At 41.7% G+C, this 23633-nt stretch overlaps 1 protein-coding gene across 1 annotated transcript; it reads left to right on the forward strand.

Moving 5' to 3' along the window:
* The first annotated feature begins 3275 nt into the window (after nucleotides 1–3275).
* On the forward strand, nucleotides 3276–21723 carry LOC139550942 (dual specificity protein phosphatase CDC14AB-like). Its single transcript, XM_071362236.1, has 13 exons — nucleotides 3276–3785; nucleotides 4277–4367; nucleotides 6173–6248; nucleotides 6459–6551; nucleotides 6643–6722; nucleotides 7398–7464; nucleotides 8433–8583; nucleotides 8961–9191; nucleotides 10079–10217; nucleotides 11767–11932; nucleotides 18872–18957; nucleotides 19128–19271; nucleotides 21009–21723. Exons 1-13 carry the CDS (start codon nucleotides 3740–3742, stop codon nucleotides 21055–21057), a joined length of 1419 nt encoding a protein of 472 aa, XP_071218337.1. The 5' UTR covers nucleotides 3276–3739; the 3' UTR covers nucleotides 21058–21723.
* Nucleotides 21724–23633: the final 1910 nt, after the last annotated feature.

Consider the following 23633-nt stretch of genomic DNA (forward strand, 5'->3'; position numbering starts at 1 on the left):
CATTTTCAACCCCTGTTCTCACGTAACGTTTGCTAGCCATGGTAGTCAGCTAGCTAGCCGACTAACTTTTATCTAAGTTTTTACTTCTGACACCAATGTAATGACCTGGCTAGATCAGAAATTGACATATGTCCAGACAGAGGATTGCGTTTACGAATTCCTGGTTTATTAACCAAACTCAACACAGGATACTGTTTGGCCATAGCCCACGCCAAATAAGCCAAGGAAAACAGTATCAAACAACAGTGACCCATCTCTTGTTAAGACCAGCCGTAAAAGAGGGAGAACAATGGCTAAGCATGGTCTTAAACTTGCGGTGCTCCACCCCCCTTCCAACACCCCCCCCGCTCCCCCCCGCCGCTCCACCAACCACAAGGATGGCCGGCACCAGAACATTGCAGGCATTCCCGTGGTTGGCAGATCGCAGGGTCCGACATGCCAGTCAACCTGCTAACACTGGGTACTGGTAAGTACAATACAACTAAATAACAGCATAACTCATAACACAGAGCTGTCTGTGCGGGTCGCTACACTATCGATGTTACATTGAGCTGGGTGATCGGAATATGAATGACAGTCATCTAATATGCTGTAATAGAAATAAGGCCATGCTCATAAAAAAAAAAAATCCTCCTCCCTCATCTTAAAGGGCACCGATCTCCACTGCTATAGATCAGATCAAGGAACCAAGCGACGACAATGCCTCCATGGCTGCGGAAGGAATGATAAGCGCGTCTCAATTTTCAGGAAGTAAAAAAGAATGTTGAATGCCGGAGCTTATTACAAGGAGATCTCAAGGTGTGATCCCTTTTGTGACGAATAATGACATTGCAACACTCCAGATCTTGCGTCTGCATTGAGCTTGTAGTAAGCTTAAGCTTTGTAAGCTTAAGCTGTCCTGAATAACTGGGCCTGATGAGAGCATAGGCCTAGGACGACTTGGGAGAATAAGGATTGGCAACAGACAGCGCATCAGTATCAGAAGTACAAATACAGCCAGACTGTCCTGTACTGTACCTTTCTAGATCTTACAATCTGTCCAGAGTAGACCCACAACTGATCCAAATGGAATGAGACATTCAAATAACAGGGCTTTTGCACCATTATTTAAATTATATTTGCACTACAGTTTACGTCTAGAATAGAATTGTACTCACTTGAAAACAATAATGCAATATTCATTGCATTGTGGCGTTGTAGGCTAGTCTAGGTAGAGTAATTGTATTGTCCCCAAGGTCATACAAATTTTATTAACTGTATAACGGATACAAAAAAAATAGAAAAGTGAGGTGAGCCAGTGGGGAAAAAAATCATCATAATAAGAAATAAAATAAAAGTTGTAATAATACTAAACAACCTTTGTACAACACCTAGCGGCCTCACCAAGAGGTTTTAGCCTTTTGGTATTCCCACTTCTGACACCAATGTAGTAAACGGCAGGACAAAGAAGTGCAATCGGCTCACTAGTGTGAAAGGTAAACACCCTGTGCAGTTTTAGTCACAGTACATTTGTGTTAGGCTAGCGGTGTTTCTGTACTGCACATGTAATGGCAGAGTATGCAATACAAATTTGATACAAATCATCATGATATCATTCTGCCAGGTAGGCCTACTTTGCAGTCAACATTTAATTGGGAATGTTTATGGGGAAAAACGTTTATAGAGCCGATAGGCTTTATATCTTACCTTTTTAGAAGTGTTTACTTCAGGCTGACTACTAGCATCTATTGAGTTGATATTTCCCCTAAATTCAATGTGCAAATCAACTTAAAGTAGTGTATCTACGAAATGTTTTGCAACGACACAATTCGAAAGGAAGCTTACAGCTAAATTGTTTCCTTTTACTGTTTGCGATTCACAAATGACTATTTTGATGGGCATGATTCGATTCACCAAGACTTAACCTACTACAATGGTGAAGAACATTATTTAGTTAGTGTATAATAATCTTTCAAAAATAATTGATTCATATTAATTAAATATTTTGAGAAATGTGAAGAGGGGAATCCGTTCTACAGTAAATTAAATTTGTATGGCCGAAACAAGATCAACAGCAGAGCTTTTTGAGCTGCGTGTCTCATGTCTTGACTGTTATTTTGTGCGCAGTGACGCATCTGGCCTCTCCACTGCCTATCAGCTATTCAAATCAAATCAAATCGTATTAGTCACATGCGCTGAATACAACAGGTGTAGACCTTACAGTGAAATGCTTACTTACGAGCCCCTAACCAACAATTCAGTTTAAAAAAAATACAGATAAGAATAAGAGATAAAAGTTATAAGTAATTAAAGCGCAGCAGTGAAATAACAATAGTGAGACAATATACAGGGGGGTAATGATACAGAGTCAGTATGCGGGGGCACCGGTTATTTGAGGTAGTACTGTATGTACATGTAGGTAGAGTTATTAAAGTGACTATGCATAGATGACAACAGAGAGTAGCAGTGGTGTAATGAGGGGGGGGGGGGGCACTGCAAATAGTCTGGGTAGCCATTTGACTAGATGTTCAGGAGTCTTATGTCTTGGGGGTAGAAGCTGTTTAGAAGCCTCTTGGAACTAGACTTGGCGCTCCGGTACCGCTTGCCATGCGGTAGCAGAGAGAACAGTCTATGACGAGGGTGGCTGGAGTCTTTGACAATTTTTAAGGCCTTCCTCTGACACCGCCTGGTATAGAGGTCCTGGATGGCAGGAAGCTTGGCCCCAGTGATGTACTGGGGCCAATTAGTGTCGGGGTTTTAAACACTTCAGTGGCACGTCCTGCTATGGAGAGGTAGCAAGGCCTAATGGTAGTCAGGTGGGAAGATATAGTTGGTTAAAGGACTGCATCACATGCCGCAGGGAATGCCAAGCACACACACCAAGATGAGTGTGCCGTTTGTGTTGGTGTCTTGCACCTTACATCACTTCAATGTTAACCACACTGTAAAAGTGACTGTTTTACAGTTTTTACAGACCTACAGTTAGGTCTATGTACTTTTAATACAGACATATCAAAACTAAAACTGACTGAAAAAAGATAGCAAGATGACTATTATAAGACTTAAAGTGGAAAAGTAAACTTAAGAATGTAAAATAACAACTGAAATATGACACACAAATCCACAAAGAACATTCTTGAATCCTTATGCGTAAAAGATGTGACACTAACTGTACTAGGCTAGGCTAGACGAATAAGCATTACTGCGCAGCCCAGACACTTGACAGGGGATTTACTTCTTAGGTCAGAGCCACCTCCTATTAAATGCTGATTGGCCCTGACTCAACTAAACCATAGCGACGTGCCCTGTGTTGAGGTTAGGCATTTAGTTACTTTAGATGCGTCTCGGACAAACTGGATTTTTCAGCCAACTTCAATTGAAACGTTTAGTTGAAGAACAACCTAAATTGGAATATAGAACACAATCCAATCTAAATTCTAGGGAAGAACTTGAAGCCGTGCTGACAAGTGAGGAGAGTTGTCCCAAGTTGGATATGATCACATTTGTTCTTCTCTTCATCCCTTTTGTCTTCGACATTGTTTTCGGATGTGTTGAGAAGAAACATATGTTTTATTGACTCTTCACTAGTTCGTCAATATAAGACAATCAAGAGGAATATTTCGTATTGTGTGTTGTAGTTTAATTCAAAATGGGGCGCGTATAAATAACTTATTTTGCACCAACAATCTGCGCCCTCCATCTCCAATTCATCGGTTGAAGGACCCTATATAATTTTGAGATTTTAACAACGACGAATGAAATGGCAGATGAATATGTACTACTTGGAGCGTCCGAGTTCATCAAAGGTAACAAAAATAGAAGTAGTTGCGCAACTTGGCTTGAATAACAGCCACTTATTGCGCCAGAGTTCGTGGACAGTGTTGGTCAGGCACATCATTAGATTGCTTTCGCCCACAAACGTTTAGAACGTGATTTAACAGCTGTTCAACTAATTTGTATGTGGAATCAATGATTTTCATTCGTGTAGTTAGTTTCTATGAGCATTGTTTGTTCAGTTTCTAGTGACGTTAGTACTTTATTAATCTCCCAGAACGGAAATTTGATTGCACCAGCCAAAACATAGGCCTACATGGACTCACATTTGAATGGAAGAGTAACTTTATATTTTGGGTGTTAATGAATGTTTGATGTTTTGGAAGAAACAAAGAAGGCTAAGCCTCGGGAAATGGAAAGAGTTTAAGAACCACTAATGTGGGTCACTGGGCGTGGGAAATTAAATATTCTTATTGTTGTTATCTCTTTGCCCTTGTTTTACATTGTCTTCATTCTCTTACAGACCGGTTGTATTTTGCAACCCTTAGAACCAAACCGAAAACTACAGCAAACACTCACTACTTCAGCACAGATGATGAATTTCTCTATGAGAAGTAAGTAGGCCTGTTGTATGGACTACCCTCTTCAATTCAAACCACAGGTTTTCAATGGGTATCATGTCCGGAGACAGAGCTGTCCTGGTACTGGATAAAGTTCATGATGCCGTTGACCTTAACAAGAGGTGTGTGTGGCCAATCAGCACTATTTTCATGTAATCTGACCAAAGCACGGGTACCAATCCAATGCCGTTTAGCAATCTCCAGGGGTTTACAGTGCATTCAGAAAGTATTCAGACCCCTTCACTTTTTCCACATTTTGTTACGTTACAGCCTTATTCTAAAATTGATTAAATAAAAAAATTTCCTCATCAATCTACACACAATACCCCATAACGACAAAGCAAAACCAGTTTTTTTTAAATGTTAGCAAATGTATTAAAAATGGAAAAACAGGTATTACAAAAACTTGTATTCAGGTCCTTTACTCCGTACTTTGTTGAAGCACCTTTGTCAGTGATTACAACCTCGAATCTTCTTGGGTATGACGCAACAAGCTTGGCACACCTGTATTTTGGGAGTTTCTACCATTCTTTTCTGCAGATCCTCTCAAGCTCTGTCAGGTTGGATGGGGAGCGTCGTTGGATGGGGAGCGTCGCTGCACCGCTATGTTCAGCTCTCTCCAGAGATGTTCGATTGGGTACAAGTCCGGGCTCTGGCTGGGCCACTAAGGACATTGAGACTTGTCCTGAAGCCACTCTTGCGTTGTCTTGGCTGTGTGCTTAGGGTCATGGTCCTGTTGGAAGGTGAACCTTTGCCCCAGTCTGAGGTCCAGAGCGCTCTGGAGCAAGTTTTCATCAAGGATCTCTCTGTACTTTGCTCCGTTCATCTTTCCATCGATCCTGACTAGTCTCCCAGTCCCTGCCGCTGAAAATCATCCCCACAGCATGATGCTGCCAGCACCATGCTTCACCGTAGGGATGGTGCCAGGTTTCCTCGTGACGCTTGGCATTCAGGCCACAGAGTTCAATCTTGGTTTCTCCAGACCAGAGAATCTTGTTTCCCATGGTCAGAGTCCTTGCCTTGTGGCAAACTCCAAGCGGGCTGTCATGTGCCTTTTACTGAGGAGTGGCTTTCGTCTGGCCACTCTTACCATAAAGGCCTGATTGGTGGAATGCTGCAGAGATGGTTGTCCTTCTGGAAGGTTCTCCCATCTCCACAGACGAACTCTGGAGCTCTGTCAGAGTGACCATCGGGTTCTTGGTCACCTCCCTGATCAAGGCCCTTCTCCCCCGATTGCTGAGTTTGGCCGGGCGACCAGCTCTAGGAAAAGTCTTGGTGGTTCCTAACTTCTTAAATGTTTTATTTGACCTTTTATTTAACTAGGAAAGTCAGTTAAGAACAAATTCTTACCCTGGCCAAACCCTAACCCGGACTACGCTGGGCCAATTCTGCGCTGCCCTTTTGGACTCCCAATCACAGCCAGTTGTGATACAGCCCAGAATCGAACCAGGGTCTGTAGTGATACTTCTAAGCACTGAGATGCAGTGCCTTAGAACGCTGCTTCACTCGGGAGTCACTCAGGACACTGTAGCTCACATAGATAAAACCTGTGTTGCCTCTGGATTTAGGCTAACCAATAATCAGTAGGCCTAGGCCTAATGGCAACCAGTTACCATGTGTAAAATTGGATTTAAAACCTGATTTCTAAATCAAAAAATGTGTATTACATGTACCTTATTCTGTAATTGTTAATTTACAGTATTCAGGCCTACATAATATTACCTTCCACTGAAGAGTAATAGTTATGCTATTACTTTAGATACATCATTTATATTTGCTCTCTCGGGCTTGTGTCTCAGCTTCTATGCTGACTTTGGACCCCTGAATCTGGGCATGCTGTACAGGTACTGCTGTAAACTGAACAAGAAGCTCAAGGTAAGACACAGATACATTACCATTACTCCAAGGGGGTTACCTCAATATGCACTTTACTTTACCCTTTTGATAACCCTTTCCATTAAGTTGCTCCTATTACTGTGTAACTGCAGTGTAATTTTCAACACAATCTTTCCTATAAAACCAAACATAGAAGCCGTTTAACAAACACCTTATGATTTGTAATGTTGACAGTCTGGTTTCTTTCAGTCCTTCACTCATTCCAGAAAGAGGGTGATTCACTACACCAGCTATGACCAGAGGAAGAGGGCCAATGCTGCAGTACTTATTGGTGCCTATTCTGTGAGTGTTCATCTTCTTGTCTTTATTATGTAATTGTCGTAGTCTCTTATTGTCACTAATGCACACGCACGCATGCACACGACTGTTTCAGGTGATCTATTTGAAGAGAAGCCCAGAGGAGGCCTACAGGACCCTCATCTCAGGAAACAATACCGCATATCTGCCTTTCAGGTAAACAAACAAAACACCTCTCCAGTTAACTATTCAGTTACTCTATCGCCCAATCTTAAATTTAGAGGTTGGTAGGCTAATGCTGTGTACATAACACCCTGCGTGAATGGTTCATATACGAATACTGCCAAACTTCATGCCGAATGCCTTTATGCCTAACTGCCTAATGTTTGTCACTGATAATGTTGAAATAGCGTACTGCTGAACAAAGGAGAATATTTGTTTCTTTTCTATAACTGGTATAAATGTGCTCGCATTAGACTCCGATATGCCGCAAATCCCAGTTTAGCCGGGCTGTGCCACTGACAGAAATGACTCTGGCACACACATAAATACTTGCGTGCACATACAGTTAGAAATGAGTTGAGGTGAGAATGTGGATGAATGATGCAAAATCTCTGCAGAACCTTCTAGATTCCTGATGACTCAATGCCACATTGTAACCCCATCATCCTGACATCACAGGATGACCCAACACCATTCCAAATTACACTGTCACCGTTTGGGTGTATGTTGAGTAAATATCGTTGGAAAAGCTTATCATGAGGTTAGCTGTTGAAGTGACAACCATTTCATGTTCAACAGGATGGTTAGGCCATTTCAACTCACTGTGATGCACAGCCAACAATAGTCTCCAAATGTGAAATGAACTCACCATTTGTCCTTCTCTTTTAGGGATGCTGCTCTCGGAGAATGCACATACAATTTGACCATCCTAGACTGTTTACAAGGAATACGCAAGGTAAAAATGCATTGTTTATTTTCATTTGAGCCTTGGGTTGGTATTTACTATAATAAGGATTTATCATTAGACTCTGTCCCTCTTGTCATGGGTATTTGGTGTCTTCCAATACTTGATATTAGTTATAATAACTGTCAGTAATAAGCATGAATACACTTTTTACAAGTAGTACATACGCTTAACAAATGAGTATTCCATCATGTATTAACAGTTACGGCATTTACAATGGTGTAGCATTTAAAAATGTTACAACATATTACCCAGCCTTTTTATGAGTTTGAAAGGACCCATTGACAGGTTAAATGGCCTCAGGAATCCATTTTCTTTCTCAATTTCTCCCTCTTTCCCCCTTCCTCTCTCTGTCTTGTTCGCAGTGTTAATCTTTTAGTCCAATTATGCTCACAGGGGGAGAAACATGGTTAGCATGTATCAACATGGAGGAAGGGTTACATCATGGGTTCACTACAGAATGTTCCGCTCAGATAGAAATATAGTATCTAGAATAGACATGATTCTCAACTATGTAGAATATGGACTCAGCTGAGTTCTCTGCAAAACATTTCTATCTGAGCATTTCAAAATGTTGCTCGCCTGGATGCGATCCTGCTCTGTGCGCTGGTGCTCACCCTAGCCTTTTAGTCAGGGACTCAATTCTTCCCACGCAACCTGGTGTGTGGACTATATCCAGTTAATGGATTGGTTAACCAATCAAGTGCCAGCGAGATGTGAAGACCAGAAGGGTTGTGCAATGGAGTGCGTAATCAATAAGAGAAAAAGAGAAGATGAGGAAGAGTGGCAATTTCTCCTGGCCCCACGTTGACACAGGTCCTTGTGACTGCAAGGATATGTCTATAGTAATGACTCTACAGTGTATGTAAGTGGCTCCTAAGTACTGGTCTTCTTGTGAACAACAATTAACGTCAGGTTTGATTCAATACCACCATGTGTGCTTTTCTTTACATCCGTAGGCCCTGCAATATGGATTCTTCAACTTTGAGATATTTGATGTGGAAGAGTATGAGCATTACGAGCGGGTGGAGAATGGAGACATGAACTGGATTATTCCTGGGAAGATTTTGGCCTTTAGTGGACCTCACCCAAGAAGCAAGATAGAGAATGGTGACTTTTCCTCGCTACATGTTTTTCATAGTTCATGGTTTTAAGAGACAATTACAACGCTTGTCATGTCACAGTAAATGGAATGGCAGTTGATAGTACAGAATACCTACATTTATTTAACTAGGCAAGTCAGGTTAAGAACAAATTCTTATTTTCAATGACGGCCTAGGAACAGTGGGTTAACTGCCTTGTTCAGGGGCAGAATGACAGATTTCTTTACCTTGTCAGCTTGGGGATTTGATCTTGTGACCTTTCGGTTACTAGTCCAACACTCTAACCACTAGGTTATCTGCCGCCCCAAATGACTGTCCTTCATATCAACCTCCACTATAATGGCACTGACCCCAACCCTGTCCCCCCCCCCCCCCCCCTCACAGGATACCCTCTCCATGCTCCAGAGGCCTACTTCCCGTATTTCCAGGAGCATCATGTAACCGCCGTGGTGCGGCTCAACAGGAAGATCTACGACGGACGGCGGTTCACTGACGGCGGCTTCGAGCACCACGACCTGTTCTTCGTGGATGGAACCACGCCCAGTGACCTCATCACACGACGCTTCCTCCACGTGTGTGAGAGCACCGAGGGCGCTGTGGCTGTCCACTGCAAGGGTGAGAGGCTTTGTGTGTGTATTAATGAGTTCATAAAGCCATCATGTACGTCATACTTAGCTCTGCTGTCTGTTCAGTAGCAAATAAGATCATTATTCAGTGTTGGACTCCAGCATGCAGTGAAACAGAGACTCATCATTAGAGGGCAGCAATAGGTTGACATATCAACAGTAGGCTTACTCCTCTCTCACCATTACTGGTCCCGTGTGGCTCAGTTGGTAGAGCATGGCGCTTGCAACGCCAGGGTTGTGGGTTCATTCCCCACGGGGGGACCAGGATGAATATGTATGAACTTTCCAATTTGTAAGTCGCTCTGGATAAGAGCGTCTGCTAAATGACTTAAATGTAAAATGTACTCTCTATGTCAAGGCTCAGGAGAAGACCCAGATGCAGACTGTTTCGAAGTAACAAAAGTTTATTACAAAAACAGGGAGGGCAGGCAAACGACAGCTCAAGGGCAGGCAGAGGTCAGTACTCCAGTGCAGAGTCCGAAAGGTACAGAACGGAAGGCAGGCTCAGGGCAGGCAGAGGTCAGTAATCCAGGGTGGTATGGCAAGGTACAGAACGACAGGCATGCTCAGGGTCAGGGCAGGAAGTATGGTCAAAACCGGGAACGCTAGAAAACAGGAACTAGAGACAGGCAGGAGCACGGGACAAAATGCTGGTAGGCTTGACGAAACAAAACAAACAAACAACAGGTATAAGACAAACGGCAAAAGACAAACGGAGAACACAGGTATAAGTACACTGGGGATAATGGGGAAGATCACCGACACCTGGAGGGTGGTGAAAACAAGCACAAAGATAGGTGTGTGACACTCATAAAGAACTGTCTTTTCTCTTCACTCACTCTTTTCTGCCCACTCTTCCCCTCTGTCCATTCACAGCGGGTCTGGGTCGTACGGGGACTCTGATAGGTTGTTACCTGATGAAGCACTATCGTTTCACAGCGGCTGACGCCATCGCCTGGATCAGGATCTGCAGGCCTGGATCCATCATCGGACCTCAGCAGGACTTTCTAGAAGAGTAAGGAATAAACCCCAATATTTCACACTAAGACCCAGTGAAAGATACAGTGCATTCAGAAAGTATTCAGACCCCTTGACTTTTTCCAAATTTTGTTATGTTACAGCCTTAATCTAAAATGGATTTAATTGTTTTTTTTTCTCATCAATCTACACACAATACCCCATAATGACAAAGCAAAAATGGACATATCACATTTACAAAAGTATTCAGACTCAGTACTTTGTTGAAGCACCTTTGGCAGCAATTACAGCCTTGAGTATTCTTGGGTATGACGCTACAAGCTTGGCACACCTGTATTTGGAGAGTTTCTCCCATTCTTCTCCAGATCCTCTCAAGCCCTGTCAGGTTGGATGGGGAGCTTCGCTGCACAGCTATTTTCAGGTCTCCAGAGATGTTCGATCGGGTTTAAGTCTGGGCCACTCCAGGACATTCAGAGACTTGTCCCGTAGCCACTCCTGCGTAGTCTTGGCTGTGTGCTTAGGGTCGTTGTCCTGTTGGAAGGTGATCCTTCGCCACAGTCTGAGGTCCTGAGCACTCTGGAGAAAGTTTTCATCAAGGATCTCTCTGTGCTTTGCTACGTTCATCTTTTACTCGATCATGACTAGTCTCCCAGTCCCTGCCGCCGAAAAACATTCCCACAGCGTAATGCTGCCACCACCATGCTTCACCGTGGGGATTGTGCCAGGTTTCCTCCAGATGTGACACTTGGCATTCAGTTAAAGGAGTTTAATCTTGGTTTCAACAGAACAGAGAATCTTGTTTCTCATGGTCTGAGAGTCTTTTAGGTGCCTTTTGCCAAACGCAAGCGGGCTGTCATGTGCCTTTTACTGAGGAGTGGCTTCCGTCTGGCCACTCTACCATAAATGCCTGATTGGTGGAGTGCTGCAGAGATGGTTGTCCTTCTGGAGAGTTCTCCCATCCCCACAGAGGAACTCTGTCAGTGACCATCGGGTTCTTGGTCACCTCCCTGACCAAGGCCCTTCTCCCCCGATTGCTCAGTTTGGCCAGGCGGCCAGCTCTAGCAAGAGTCTTGGTGGTTCCAAACTTCTTCTATTTAAGAATTATGGAGACCTTCAATGCTGATGGGGACCTTCAATGCTGTAGACATTTTTTGGTACCCTTCCCCAGATATGTGCCTCGACACAATCCTGTCTCGGAGCTCTATAGACAATTCCTTCAACCTCATGGCTTGACATGCACTGTCAACTGTGGGACCTTATATAGACAGGTGTGTGCCTTTCCAAATCATGTCCAATCAATTGAATTTACCACAGGTGGACTCCAATCAGGTTGTAGAAACATCTCAAAGATGATCAATGGAAACAGGATGCACCTGAGCTCGAGTCTCATAGCAAAGGTTCTGAATACTTATGTAAATAAGGTATTTCTAAAAACCTATTTTCGCTTTGTCATTATGCGGTATTGTGTGTAGATTGAGGAGGAAAACAATTTAATACATTTTTGTTTATAATCTGCCTCTTATATCTGTGGAAGTTTGGTACAGTTGAATATTTTTCTCCTCCTGACTCCTTATCTCTCTCTTTAGTAAGCAGCACAGTATGTGGGTGCAGGGTGACATGCACCGCAGCAAACAGAAGCAGCAGCAGCGTCGCCAGCGGCCAAAGCTGGACCAGGAAGTGACTTGCCTCGTCTCCAGCATGGACGACCTGTCAATCAACACCATTCTTTATAAGTCCTTCAGCCTGGATGAGGTGAGTGACTTTGGCAATAGTTCTTTGTATGCAGGGTTGGGTAGGTTACTTTCTAAATGTGATCCGTTAGTTACCTGTCCAAAATTGTAATCAGTAACGTAATTTTGGGATTACCCAAACTCAGTAACATGATCTGATTACTTTCCCTTTAAGAGCATTTTCGTTATGCATCTTGTCCTGGAGGCAGCTCTGCAGAGTGGTCACTAGATGGCATACAGTAGCCACAAAGTTATACAATCTGATTTTAAACCTAACCTTAACCCTAACATTAACCACACTGCTAACCCCTAGTGCCTAACCCTAACCTTAAATTAAGACCAAATTGTATTTTTGGTTTTCATACATTTTTACAATATAGACAATTTGTGTTCTGCAGCTGGCCCATCTAGTGGAAATCTCTCAGTTCTGCCTCAAGGACAAGACTCATCCCAATAAACGTCAACCTGCTTAAGAGGCATTAGAAGAAGACATAAGTCAATATTACCAATTGAACAGCATCCATTGCAGGATAAATCATTGTTAGAGTTTACATAGCTGGTCATAAATGGATGTTGGATTTTACTTAATGGATTGGTTATGTAGGCTTCTTCTAACCCATTGCTGTCTTTTTGCATGTGAAAAATGTATGCCATATGCTGCATTTGCTATAGAGGCCTATTGTTTACGTTTTTGTTGGTGACACTGATATTTTGATAATTTGCAGCTGTTTGAGTCTATCAAAAGTGTGCGAGTTTGAGAGTTTGAGCATTTGTCCGTTAGGTCTATGTATTGGCAATCGATTGAGCAATAAAATCCCCACTCATGGTCTTATTAAATGAAACTATTTTTTGACAGTACGGAGCACAATACCACAGGGGAGTTTACTGGCTGTCCACTGGGTCATATTAATTATGCCGATTCTGTTACAAAACGAAACAAATCGGGAAGGGACCTACCTGAATTTTCTGATAGAAACTCTTATTTTACTCTGTTTGCTTCAGTTTGGTTCTTAAACGGTAAACATATTTCCTGAGGAATACACCCCTGGTCACAAAAACAATGATTAATAAGCAGCTTAAAATTCTTCAATTCAACCATTATTGTGTTAAAATATACATACAATTGTGAACAGCCATGGATGAAAGTTTACAACGTACAGTTGAAGTCGGAAGTTTACATACACCTTAGCCAAATACATTTAAACTCAGATTTTCACAATTACTGACATTTAGTCCTAGTAAAAATTCACTCTTAGGTCAGTTAGGATCACCACTTTATTTTAAGAATGTGAAATATCAGAATAATATTAGAGAGTGATTTATTTAAGCTTTTATTTCTTTCATCACATTCCCAGTGGGTCAGAAGTTTACATACACTCAATTAGTATTTGGTAGCATTGCCTTTAAATTGTTTAACTTGGGTCAAACGTTTCGGTTAGCCTTCCACAAGCTTTCCACAATAAATTGAGTGCATTTTGGCCCATTCCTCCTGACAGAGTTGGTGTAACTGAGTCAGGTTTGTAGGCCTCCTTGCTCGCACACGCTTTTTCAGTTCTGCCCACAAATGTTCTATGGGATTGAGGTCAGGGCTTTGTGATGGCCACTTCAATACCTTGACTTTGTTGTCCTTAAGCCATTTTGCCACAACTTTGGAAGTATGCTTGGGGTCATTGTTCATTTGGAAAACCCATTTGTGACCAAGCATTAACTTCCTGACTGATGTCTTGAGATGTTGCCTCAATATACCCACATAATTTTCCTCCCTCATGATGCCATCTATTTTGTGAAGTGCACCAGACCCTCCTGCAGCAAAGCACCCCCACAACATGATGCTGCCACCACCGTGCTTCACGGTTGGGATGGTGTTCTTCGGCTTGCAAGCCTCCCACTTTTTCCTCCAAACATAACGATGGTCATTATGGCCAAACAGTTCTATTTTTGTTTCATCAGACCAGAGGACATTTCTCCAAAAAGTACGATCTTTGTCCCCATGTGCAGTTGCAAACCGTAGACTGGCTTTTTTTTATGGCAGTTTTGGAGCAGTAGCTTCTTCCTTGCTGAGCGGCCTTTCAGGTTATGTCGATATAGGACTCGTTTTACTGTGGATATAGATACTTTTGTACCTGTTTTCTCCACCATCTTCACAAGGTCCTTTGCTGTTGTTCTGGGATTGATTTGCACTTTTCGCACCAAAGTACATTCATCTCTAGGAGACAGAACTCGTCTCCTTACTGAGCGGTATGACGGCTGCATGGTCCCATGGTGTTTATACTTGCGTACTATTGTTTGTACAGATGAATGTGGTACCTTCAGACGTTTGGAAATTGCTCCCATGGATGAACCAGACTTGTGGAGGTCTACAATCTTTTTTCTGAGGTCTTGGCTGATTTCTTTTGATTTTCCCATGATGTCAGGCAAAGAGGCACTGAATTTGAAGGTAGGACTTAAAATGCATCCACAGGTACACCTCCAATTGACTCAAATTATGTCATTTAGCCTATCAGAAACTTCTAAAGCCATGACATCATTTTATGGAATTTTCCAAGCTGTTTAAAGGCACAGTCAACTTAGTGTAAAACTTCTGACCCACTGGAATTGTGATACAGTGAGTTATAAGTGAAATAATCTGTCTGTAAACAATTGTTGGAAAAATGACTTGTGTCACACGCAAAGTAGGTGTCCTAACCGACTTGCCAAAACTATAGTTTGTTAAAACTCGTTTTTCAACCAATCTACAAATTTCTTGTTAATGACTCCAACCTAAGTGTATGTAAACCTTCAACTGAATAGGTGCACACAGGTCGAGAGACAAGTTTCTATTGGACAAATTCTGGTAAGTTTATCCCCGTTTTGTTCCGTTTGCTTCCATTTAAGAAGCGTTTTTTCAACAGAATCGGCGGAATGAATAGACACCCTGATCATGAAGAGGACGGAAGCTAGCTGTCCTCCGGCTACACCATGGTGCTACCCTACAGAGTGCTGCTGAGGCTACTGTAGGCCTTCTTTGAAAAATAGTGTGTTTTAATCAGTTATTTGGTGACGTGATTATATTTAGTATAGTTTTATCTAAAAAGGATAACTTAAAAGGATATAATGGGGGGGGTTCGCCTAGGGAGCCATACAAGCTAGAACCGCCACTGCGAGTCACAACCACTCACACTGTAGCCTAAACGTAGTCCAGTTCAAAGTGAATGGCACAGATCTATATATGGCAATGGCTATTTACATAGAGGCCTACTGCAGCTCTGATTGGTTATGGCGCACCGGTCTGTGTAGAGTACAGGCCTGATTCATGCCTGTCAATGCAATATAATCCTACTCCAATGCACTCTACCTACAAGACAATCTCTAGCAAAGTTAATTTAGCATACTATGTCTTCATTGTTTGTTTTGTTACGGTATGTTACATTGAATGTGGCTAATATTGCCACAGTAGAGCGAAACATTGATAGTGTTAACTAAAGGGGAAAACTCTGGAAAGTTGAGTTGAGCGAAGTTCAATCTAGTGCTTCTTTGCGCGGGCTGAGGGGAGCTGAGCGCCCACGCATGTATGCAGCTAAGAGGAACATTGCCATTGAGCATGTTTTGGATGCCCTGGATCGACGTGTATCACAGCGTGTTCCAGGTCCTGCCAATATCCAGCAACTTCACACAGCCATTGAAGAGGCATGGGACAAAAAACATTCCACATACCACAATTAACAGCCTGATCAACTCTATGCAAAGGAGATGTGTTGCGCTGCATGAGGTAAATGGTGTTGACACCAGATACTGACTGGTTTCCGATTCACACCCCTACCATTTTTATAAGGTATCTGTGACCAACAGATGCATAATGTATCTGTATTCCCAGTCATGTGAAATCCATAGATTAGGGCGTAAATTAATTTATTTCAGTTGACTCATTTCCTTATATGAACTCAGTAAAAGCTTTGAGATTTTTGCATGTTGCATTTTATATTTTTGTTCAGTTTAGATAATAAGTGATATCCGAATCGCCCGTAGGCTACAGCACTGCAGTCGTTCTTACCTCCAAGCATTTATTCAAGTTGGATAATCTTTGATTGCCGACAGCAGTCACTCCATTGGAAGACATAGCTTGGACAATAGCCTTCAAAAGCCTATTCCTGCTCTTTTCCCGAGATCCATCAAACGCATTTGGTGTGTCATCATAGTGGTCTCTGACTTGTGGTCAGATTCGCTCAGGCGGAACAAATGTAAACTTGAGTCTTCTTTCAATGCTGATTTGAATGTCATTGAGAAAACAAAAAGGTGTCAAAAAAACGTATGCAAACATCCTTTCTGAATTTTAAAGGAATCCTAGAAGTAATCATCTAGTTTTTCAAAATTATCTGTAATCTGATTACTATATTTTTGCTGGTAATGTAACATATTAGTTCGTTTTTTTGTAATCTGTTACATGTAACGGATTACATCTAATCCGTTACCCCCATCCCTGTTTGTATGTTTTACTTTTTAACTTTATTTATAGACTTTCAGATATAACACCAAAAACAGTACAACCCCAACTCCTCATTCTCCCATCCCTCCCTCCACTTCCTTCCTCCCTCCCTCCACACCCTCCCTCCCTCCTAACCACCCACCAAGGCATCTAACCACCCACCAAGGCATCTATAAAAGTAAGTTAAATAGGACAGAAAAACAGAAACAAACAGTAATAGAAACAAAAACAATGGGAAAAAAAGTTATATAAAAATTCTTATCAGCACAAATGGCCACTAGAACAGACATGACCGCTTACCAAACTATGCAAGTTACAATAAGTAAAATACTTTCCACGTATTGTGTTAATGGGGACCAGGTTAAGTCAAACTATTGTTGGGACCCATGCACAGTGTACCTAACCTTATCCAGAGGCAGAGATGACCTCACCTCCTTAACCCACTGCATAAAGGAGGGTGGCTATCGCATTTGCCTGATGCTTGATAGCATTCTGGTCTAGGGGAAGTACCCCAAAAATGGCAGGGACCGGGTTGGTGCTAACAGTTTTATTACACATATATGAGAATGCCTCTCAAATGGGGTCCCAGAAGCCACTCAAAGATTGGCATGACCAAAACATATGTCCCACAGTCGCTGGACAGGTGGCATCTCAAACACTTGGTCAACATTTGGGTGTATTTTTCCAAATCTGTCATTTGAGTAATGGAGACAGTGCAAAAGCCCATGCCGTATGCAAAATGATGATGTGTGGATACACTCAATACTTTGTTGCCATATATCATCAGGTAGCTCGCCACCTATGTCTTGCTCCCATGCAGATTTTGTATTTGCAAAGGAAGGCAGATTAATGTTCTGTATTATGTCGTATAGTCTGGAGATTGTGCCCTTCAGATAAGGGTTAAGATCTAAGCACCTCTCGACTGGACACTTAGTAGGCTCAAGTGGAAATGAAGGGAATTGTTTTTTGGCAAAGCTGCGAGTTTGTAGGTATCTAAAAAAAAGTGGATATTGGGAACGTTATGGTCAACCCTCAGAGTATCGAATGAGACTAATGTGTTATCAACAAATAGGTCACTAATAAACACCAGACCTGGAATGCCGTGTCAATCTGTGACGCTGGGAAGAGATGATTAGATGTTAATGGAGAGAAGCCACTTGCTTGCTAAAGGCTAAAGTGACTTCGGAATTGGGACCAGATTTTAAGGGAGTTCTTAACAATTGGGTTCAAAACATGGGTGCCAAGGTTCATGGGCATTGGGGAGCACAGGAGCGAGACCGGAGAAGTTGGACGGCTTGACTGTAACTCCATGATGATCCTTGTTTTCAAATGTAGAAACCCAATAAACACATTTAGATATATTTGCTGACCAGTAGTAGTGTAAAAAAGCCTGCCGGCTTAGGTCTCTCTAGATATACCTTTCTCATTCGTGGATTTGACTTATTCCAAATGAAGTTGGAAATGTAGCTGTCCAGTTGTTTGCACATCGACTTTGGCAGAGAAATGGCAATCATTTGGAATATGTACAAAAACCTAGGTAGTACAGTCATCTTAACAGAATTAATGCGACCTGCTAATGAAATGGAAAGAGACGACCACCTTATGAAATCCTGCTTAGTGCGCTCCAGGAGTGCTTTGAAGTTATGTTTAAACAGAGCCTTAAATGAGCGTGTGACCTTTATCCCCAAATAAGTAAAGACCTGATGCTGCACCTTAAATGGGAAATTGGCACACCCAATTCCTTCTGCGAACGGATTAATGGGGAGGAGCACACTTTTTGTTAGGTTTAGCTGATAACCAGAGAATGTCCCAAAATCTTGTAGCATGTCTAAGAGAGCGGGCATAGACTCCACAGGGTTAGAGATTTATAAAAGAAGATTGTCTGCATATAAGGACACCTTGTGAGTTATGTTGCCCCTTAGTATTCCCTTAATCCTCTCCTCCGCCCGCTCGGAAATAGCAAGAGGCTTATACAGATATAAGCAACCTATAAGCAACCCTACCCTATACGGATAAACAGCAACCCTGCCTGGCCCTCTGTGGAGAGGGAAGTAGCTGGAGGTAACATTGTTGGTGCGAACAGAAGCCACTGGGGACGTGTACAAAATCTTAATCCAGGAAAGGAATGACGGACCAAACCCAAATCTCTCTAGTACTGCAAATAGATATTCCCACTCAACCCCCGGTCGAAAGCCTTTTCAGCATAAGAGATGACAACCTCTGGCTGTAGAGTTGAGTGGGCAGAATAAAGAACATTAAATAGGCGGCAAATATTATAGAAAGATTGCCTACCGGATGCGGCCCGTATTTGACACATGTGGTGTTACATATAGAACTGTCTGTCAGGTACAATAATGATTCAGGTCAGTTTTATTCATTGCATTATAATCTGAAATGTTCTTACCCTGTCTAAGTCTCTTGAGGGCTGGTATTTTGCTAGGATGTGAAATGATTGCGACTGCATGTCTTGGTTTGTCGCCCTCTCTCTGTCATCTGCAGAATAACTACAGGGAGTGTCTGACCCAAGGAGATAAACTCAGGGATTTGAAAGGCCGTCGCTCATCCAGGTCTGCCACCACTTCACGGTATGTGCGTGCGGTGTGTGAAAGTGAATGTTAAACATCCATCAATACTTCGTTGACATTGTTTGCATAGTACATCGACAGACATAACCCTGCGTTCATCTTTAGAGCTATACTTTGAATGTATTTTTAAATGGTTATAAAACCTTGTTTGCTTTACCCTCCTTCTCCAGGTTGAATTTGACAAAGACCAGTCAGACCTCTATCACCCCTCCCAAGTGTTCCAAGTTATCTCAGGTCCCTGTCCCCTTCTCCTCCTCCTCTTCTCCCAAGAGGCTGGTGCAAAGCTCCTCATCATCAGCTAGTAACCTTAAGAGGTGAGTTTCTGTGTGTGATGTGTGTGTTTTTGTGCCATCTTCATGTGTTCAGGTATGTACAGTTGAAGTCGGAAGTTTACATACCACTTAGGTTGGAGTCATTAAAACTAGTTTTTCAACCACTCCACAAATTTCTTCTAAACAGACTATAGTTTTGGCAAGTCGGTTAGGACATCTACTTTGTGCATGACACAAGTAATTTTTCCAAAAATTGTTTACAGACAGATTACTTCACTTATAATTCACTGTATCACAATTCCAGTGGGTCAGAAGTTTACACTAAGTTGACTGTGCCTTTAATCAGCTTGGAAAATTCCAGAAAATGATGTCATGGCTTTAGAAGCTTCTGATAGGCTAAATGACATCATTTGAGTCAATTGGAGGTCTACCTGTGGATGTATTTCAAGTCCTACCTTCAAACTCAGTGCCTCTTTGCTTGACATCATGGGAAAATCAAAAGAAATCAGCCATGACATCAGAAAAATAATTGTAGACCTCCACAAGTCTGGGTCATCCGTGGGAGCAATTTCCAAACGCCTGAAGGTACCACGTTCATTTGTACAAACAATAGTACATAAGTATAAACACCATGGGACCACACAGCCGTCATACCGCTCAGGAAGGAGACGCGTTCTGTCTCCTAGAGATTAATGTATTTTGGTGCGAAAAGTGCAAATCAATCCCAGAACAACAGCAAAGGACCTTGTGAAGATGCTGGAGGAAACCGGTACAAAAGTATCTATATCCACAGTAAAACGAGTCCTATATCGACATAACCTGAAAGGCCGCTAAGCAAGGAAGAAGCCACTGCTCCAAAACCGCCATAAAAAAGCCAGACTACAGTTTGCAACTGCACATGGGGACAAAGATTGTACTTTTTGGAGAAATGTCCTCTGGTCTGATGAAACTAAAATAGAACTGTTTGGCTATAATGACCATCGTTATGTTTGGAGGAAAAAGTGGGAGGCTTGCAAGCCGAAGAACACCATCCCAACCGTGAAGTACGGGGGTGGCAGCATCATGTTGTGGGGGCGCTTTGCTGCAGGAGGGACTGGTGCACTTCACAAAATAGATGGCATCATGAGGGAGGAAAATTATGTGGATATATTGAAGCAACATCTCAAGACATCAGTCAGGAAGTTAAAGCTTGGTCGCAAATGGGTCTTCCAAATGGACAATGAACCCAAGCATACTTCCAAAGTTGTGGCAAAATGGCTTAAGGATAACAAAGTCAAGGTATTGGAGTGGCCATCACAAAGCCCTGACCTCAATCCTATAGAAAATTTGTGGGCAGAACTGAAAAAGCATGTGTGAGCAAGGAGGCCTACAAACCTGACTCAGTTACACCAGCTCTGTCAGGAGGAATGTGCCAAAATGCACCCAACTTATTGTGGGAAGCTTGTGGAAGGTTACCTGAAACGTTAGACCCAAGTTAAACAATTTAAAGGCAATGCTACCAAATACTAATTGAGTGTATGTAAACGTCTGACCCACTGGGAATGTGATGAAAGAAATAAAAGCTGAAATAAATCTTTCTCTCTACTATTATTCTGACATTTCACATTCTTAAAATAAAGTGGTGATCCTAACTGACCTAAGACAGTGAATTTTTACTAGGATTAAATGTCAGGACTTGTGAAAAACTGAGTTTAAATGTACTTGCCTAAGGTGTATGTAAACTTCTGACTTCAACTGTATGATCTCTCCCTTTCTCTCTCTCTCTCTCTCTCCTTCTAGTCCCTTTAGCCTGAGTATGTTCAGCTCTAAGGCTACTGCCATTCACTGAGCCCACGTTGATCACTGCCATTTCATCTTTGACCTTCTGACCTTCCAGTTGACCCCAGGAGACAAGAGGTTAACCCCCTCAACCGCTGGAGAAATGTGCACGATTGTCTCTGTTATAAATGCACGTTAAATAACATTTAATAATACAAGAAAAAAATCTAATCCACCCCTGAGACACTCTGTAAAAATCCTCTTTGTAACAATTGGATTTGTAGACATGATCTCGTTTCAATCAATGTAATTGTTTGATTTCAAAATGGGTTTATTATCATTTTAATTGTGTGCAAGGAGATTGTTTATCATGGCTTTCTCTTTCTCTTATGCAGTTATTTAATTGATATCTATTGTTTGATTGACGCTGTAAAAGAGGACATATCCTACTGTACACTTAATTGATTCATGAGTGGCTGTCTTATGAATGTTGTCATTCAGGAGATCCATTTGTTTTATGTGAATACATATTTGGATTGTAACAGAAGTGACTCTGGTTGAGCACTTTTTTTCTGACTTGTTTTTACGACTCTGTTGTTGACAGGGTTGAGACAATTGTTTTGTTTTAAATTACTTTAAGTAGTAGGCCTGTATGGCGTATATGGAGTGTATTTCTGCAAACTTTGCTATTGGTACATTGTCATTTTAATTTGATTAAAAACATTCCTTGTCAAAATAAGTTGTCTTTCTCTGCAAATGTGATTTGGCTCATAAACATGGCAGGTTAAGACACATTTTTCGGCTTATATTAATATCTCCAACTCAATAAAATAGGGACCATGTATAGCAGTTGTAAGGGCAGGAAATCAACAGAATTCAAGGCAGATTGAAGTGCTATCTTTTTAAAATAAAAAAATATTTGCAGATCTTGTGTTTACACAGGCAGCCCAATTCTGATGATTTTTTCCCCACTAATTGGTATTTTATGACCAATCAGATTTCTTCACAAGATGTTTTTCAGAATTTATCTGATTGGTCAAAATACCAATTAGTGAAAAAAAATATCAAAATTGGGATGCTGTGTAAACGCAGCCTTAGTGATCCAATGGTGAATATGCCATAGACCTACTTGGCCTCATACATGACCATACCGTTATCAAATTGTAAACCAATAAACTGGTTCTACAATGTAAAAGGCAATTTACATATCCGTCTTTACTTTGATACATTTGTATATATCCGAAATAACATCACAGTTAATAAATTGAACACTTTCAATACTTTTCTCACAACTCATAGTAACCTCCCTAGGCTAGGACTCCCAAATGAGGAGCGCAGGTCACGTATACTGTATACATATACTTATGACAAATTAGATCAGCTCTTTTGCCAATAATTGGGCAAAATATCAGAATTGGACTGCCTGTGTAAACGCAGCAAGAGGAACTAGACTCATGCACAGATGGAGTGCTCCAAACAAAAATACATAAATGTTATGTAATAAATCAAACTTCTTTCTCACAAGTGTAACGTAGGCCTAGTTTGTGAACACTGCAAACAATGTGTCCACTCCATAGCCGTGGGAAGATGTGGGGGTACTGAGAATTCTTTTGAAAAACTTTTTGTTGCCTGTGCTACAGACGACTATATCAGTCCGTTAATTCAGGACTAGTGAAGGCCCAGTGCATAACTTTCGTGAACTATTTCATTTTTTATGTCACACCGGGAATAAGAACAGAAGTTATAGATGTCGGCTAACCAAACACTTACATTCTAGAACACTGGGTATGACGTGGGTTAACGTAAATTCATTATTGACGATTTATCAGGTAGCCTAAATTGAAATCAAATCACATTTTAGTGATATACATTTAGAGTGCATTCCTGGTGAGAGGAGCCAATTTCATTATCAATAAATATTTATTATATACAATGTGACGAAAGTATTTTTATTTAGACGTGTCATTGTTTGTGAAAATGTGGTGAATTAATAGTTGATTTAGGGGATGGTCCTTGGTTACCCTTAGTCACTTCTTCCTACCCCTCAGAGGGGCACACGCATTAGCCCCCTAGATTGGGCAATTCCATTAAACTCTGTTTGAACTTTAGTCACCCAACAACAAAGGGACCAAATGAATGACCAGCTGTACAGATTTCATTCATAGCATTCTTCATCTTGCCCCAGAGTAACCCCAGTTCCAGTTACATGACCTCACACAGACACTCTCTCCCAACCCGCACTTGTGGCTCAGACCGCAAATCAATGATTGCATCTCTGCTCAAAGGTCACACTTTCAATTGTTTTGAATGGCTCTTGTCTTAGGTTTACTTTAGGCTGGAAGGGTGGGAAAGGTTTGTTTAATCTCAGATCTGTATGTACTTTAAGCCAAACGGTCATGTTGTACATGTCATATCAGAGTAAAGCACATAGCTACAGAACTGGTGCCAGGCTAGGGAAAGTTAAACCAGAGTTATGAAAGTTTCTGGCATTATGGTGACATTTGTAAGAACTAAGACTGCAGTGTATCCCATGAGTCTCTAACATGAAATGATTTGTATAACACCTTGAATAGCCTAAAGTGAAGAAAGACTCAATATTTAAAGTTATCATTAATAAATATGTTATCCTGTCTTTTGTATTTTAAA

The sequence above is a fragment of the Salvelinus alpinus genome, chromosome 23 (genome assembly GCF_045679555.1).
Source record: "Salvelinus alpinus chromosome 23, SLU_Salpinus.1, whole genome shotgun sequence".
Classification (NCBI taxonomy): Eukaryota; Metazoa; Chordata; class Actinopteri; order Salmoniformes; family Salmonidae; genus Salvelinus; species Salvelinus alpinus.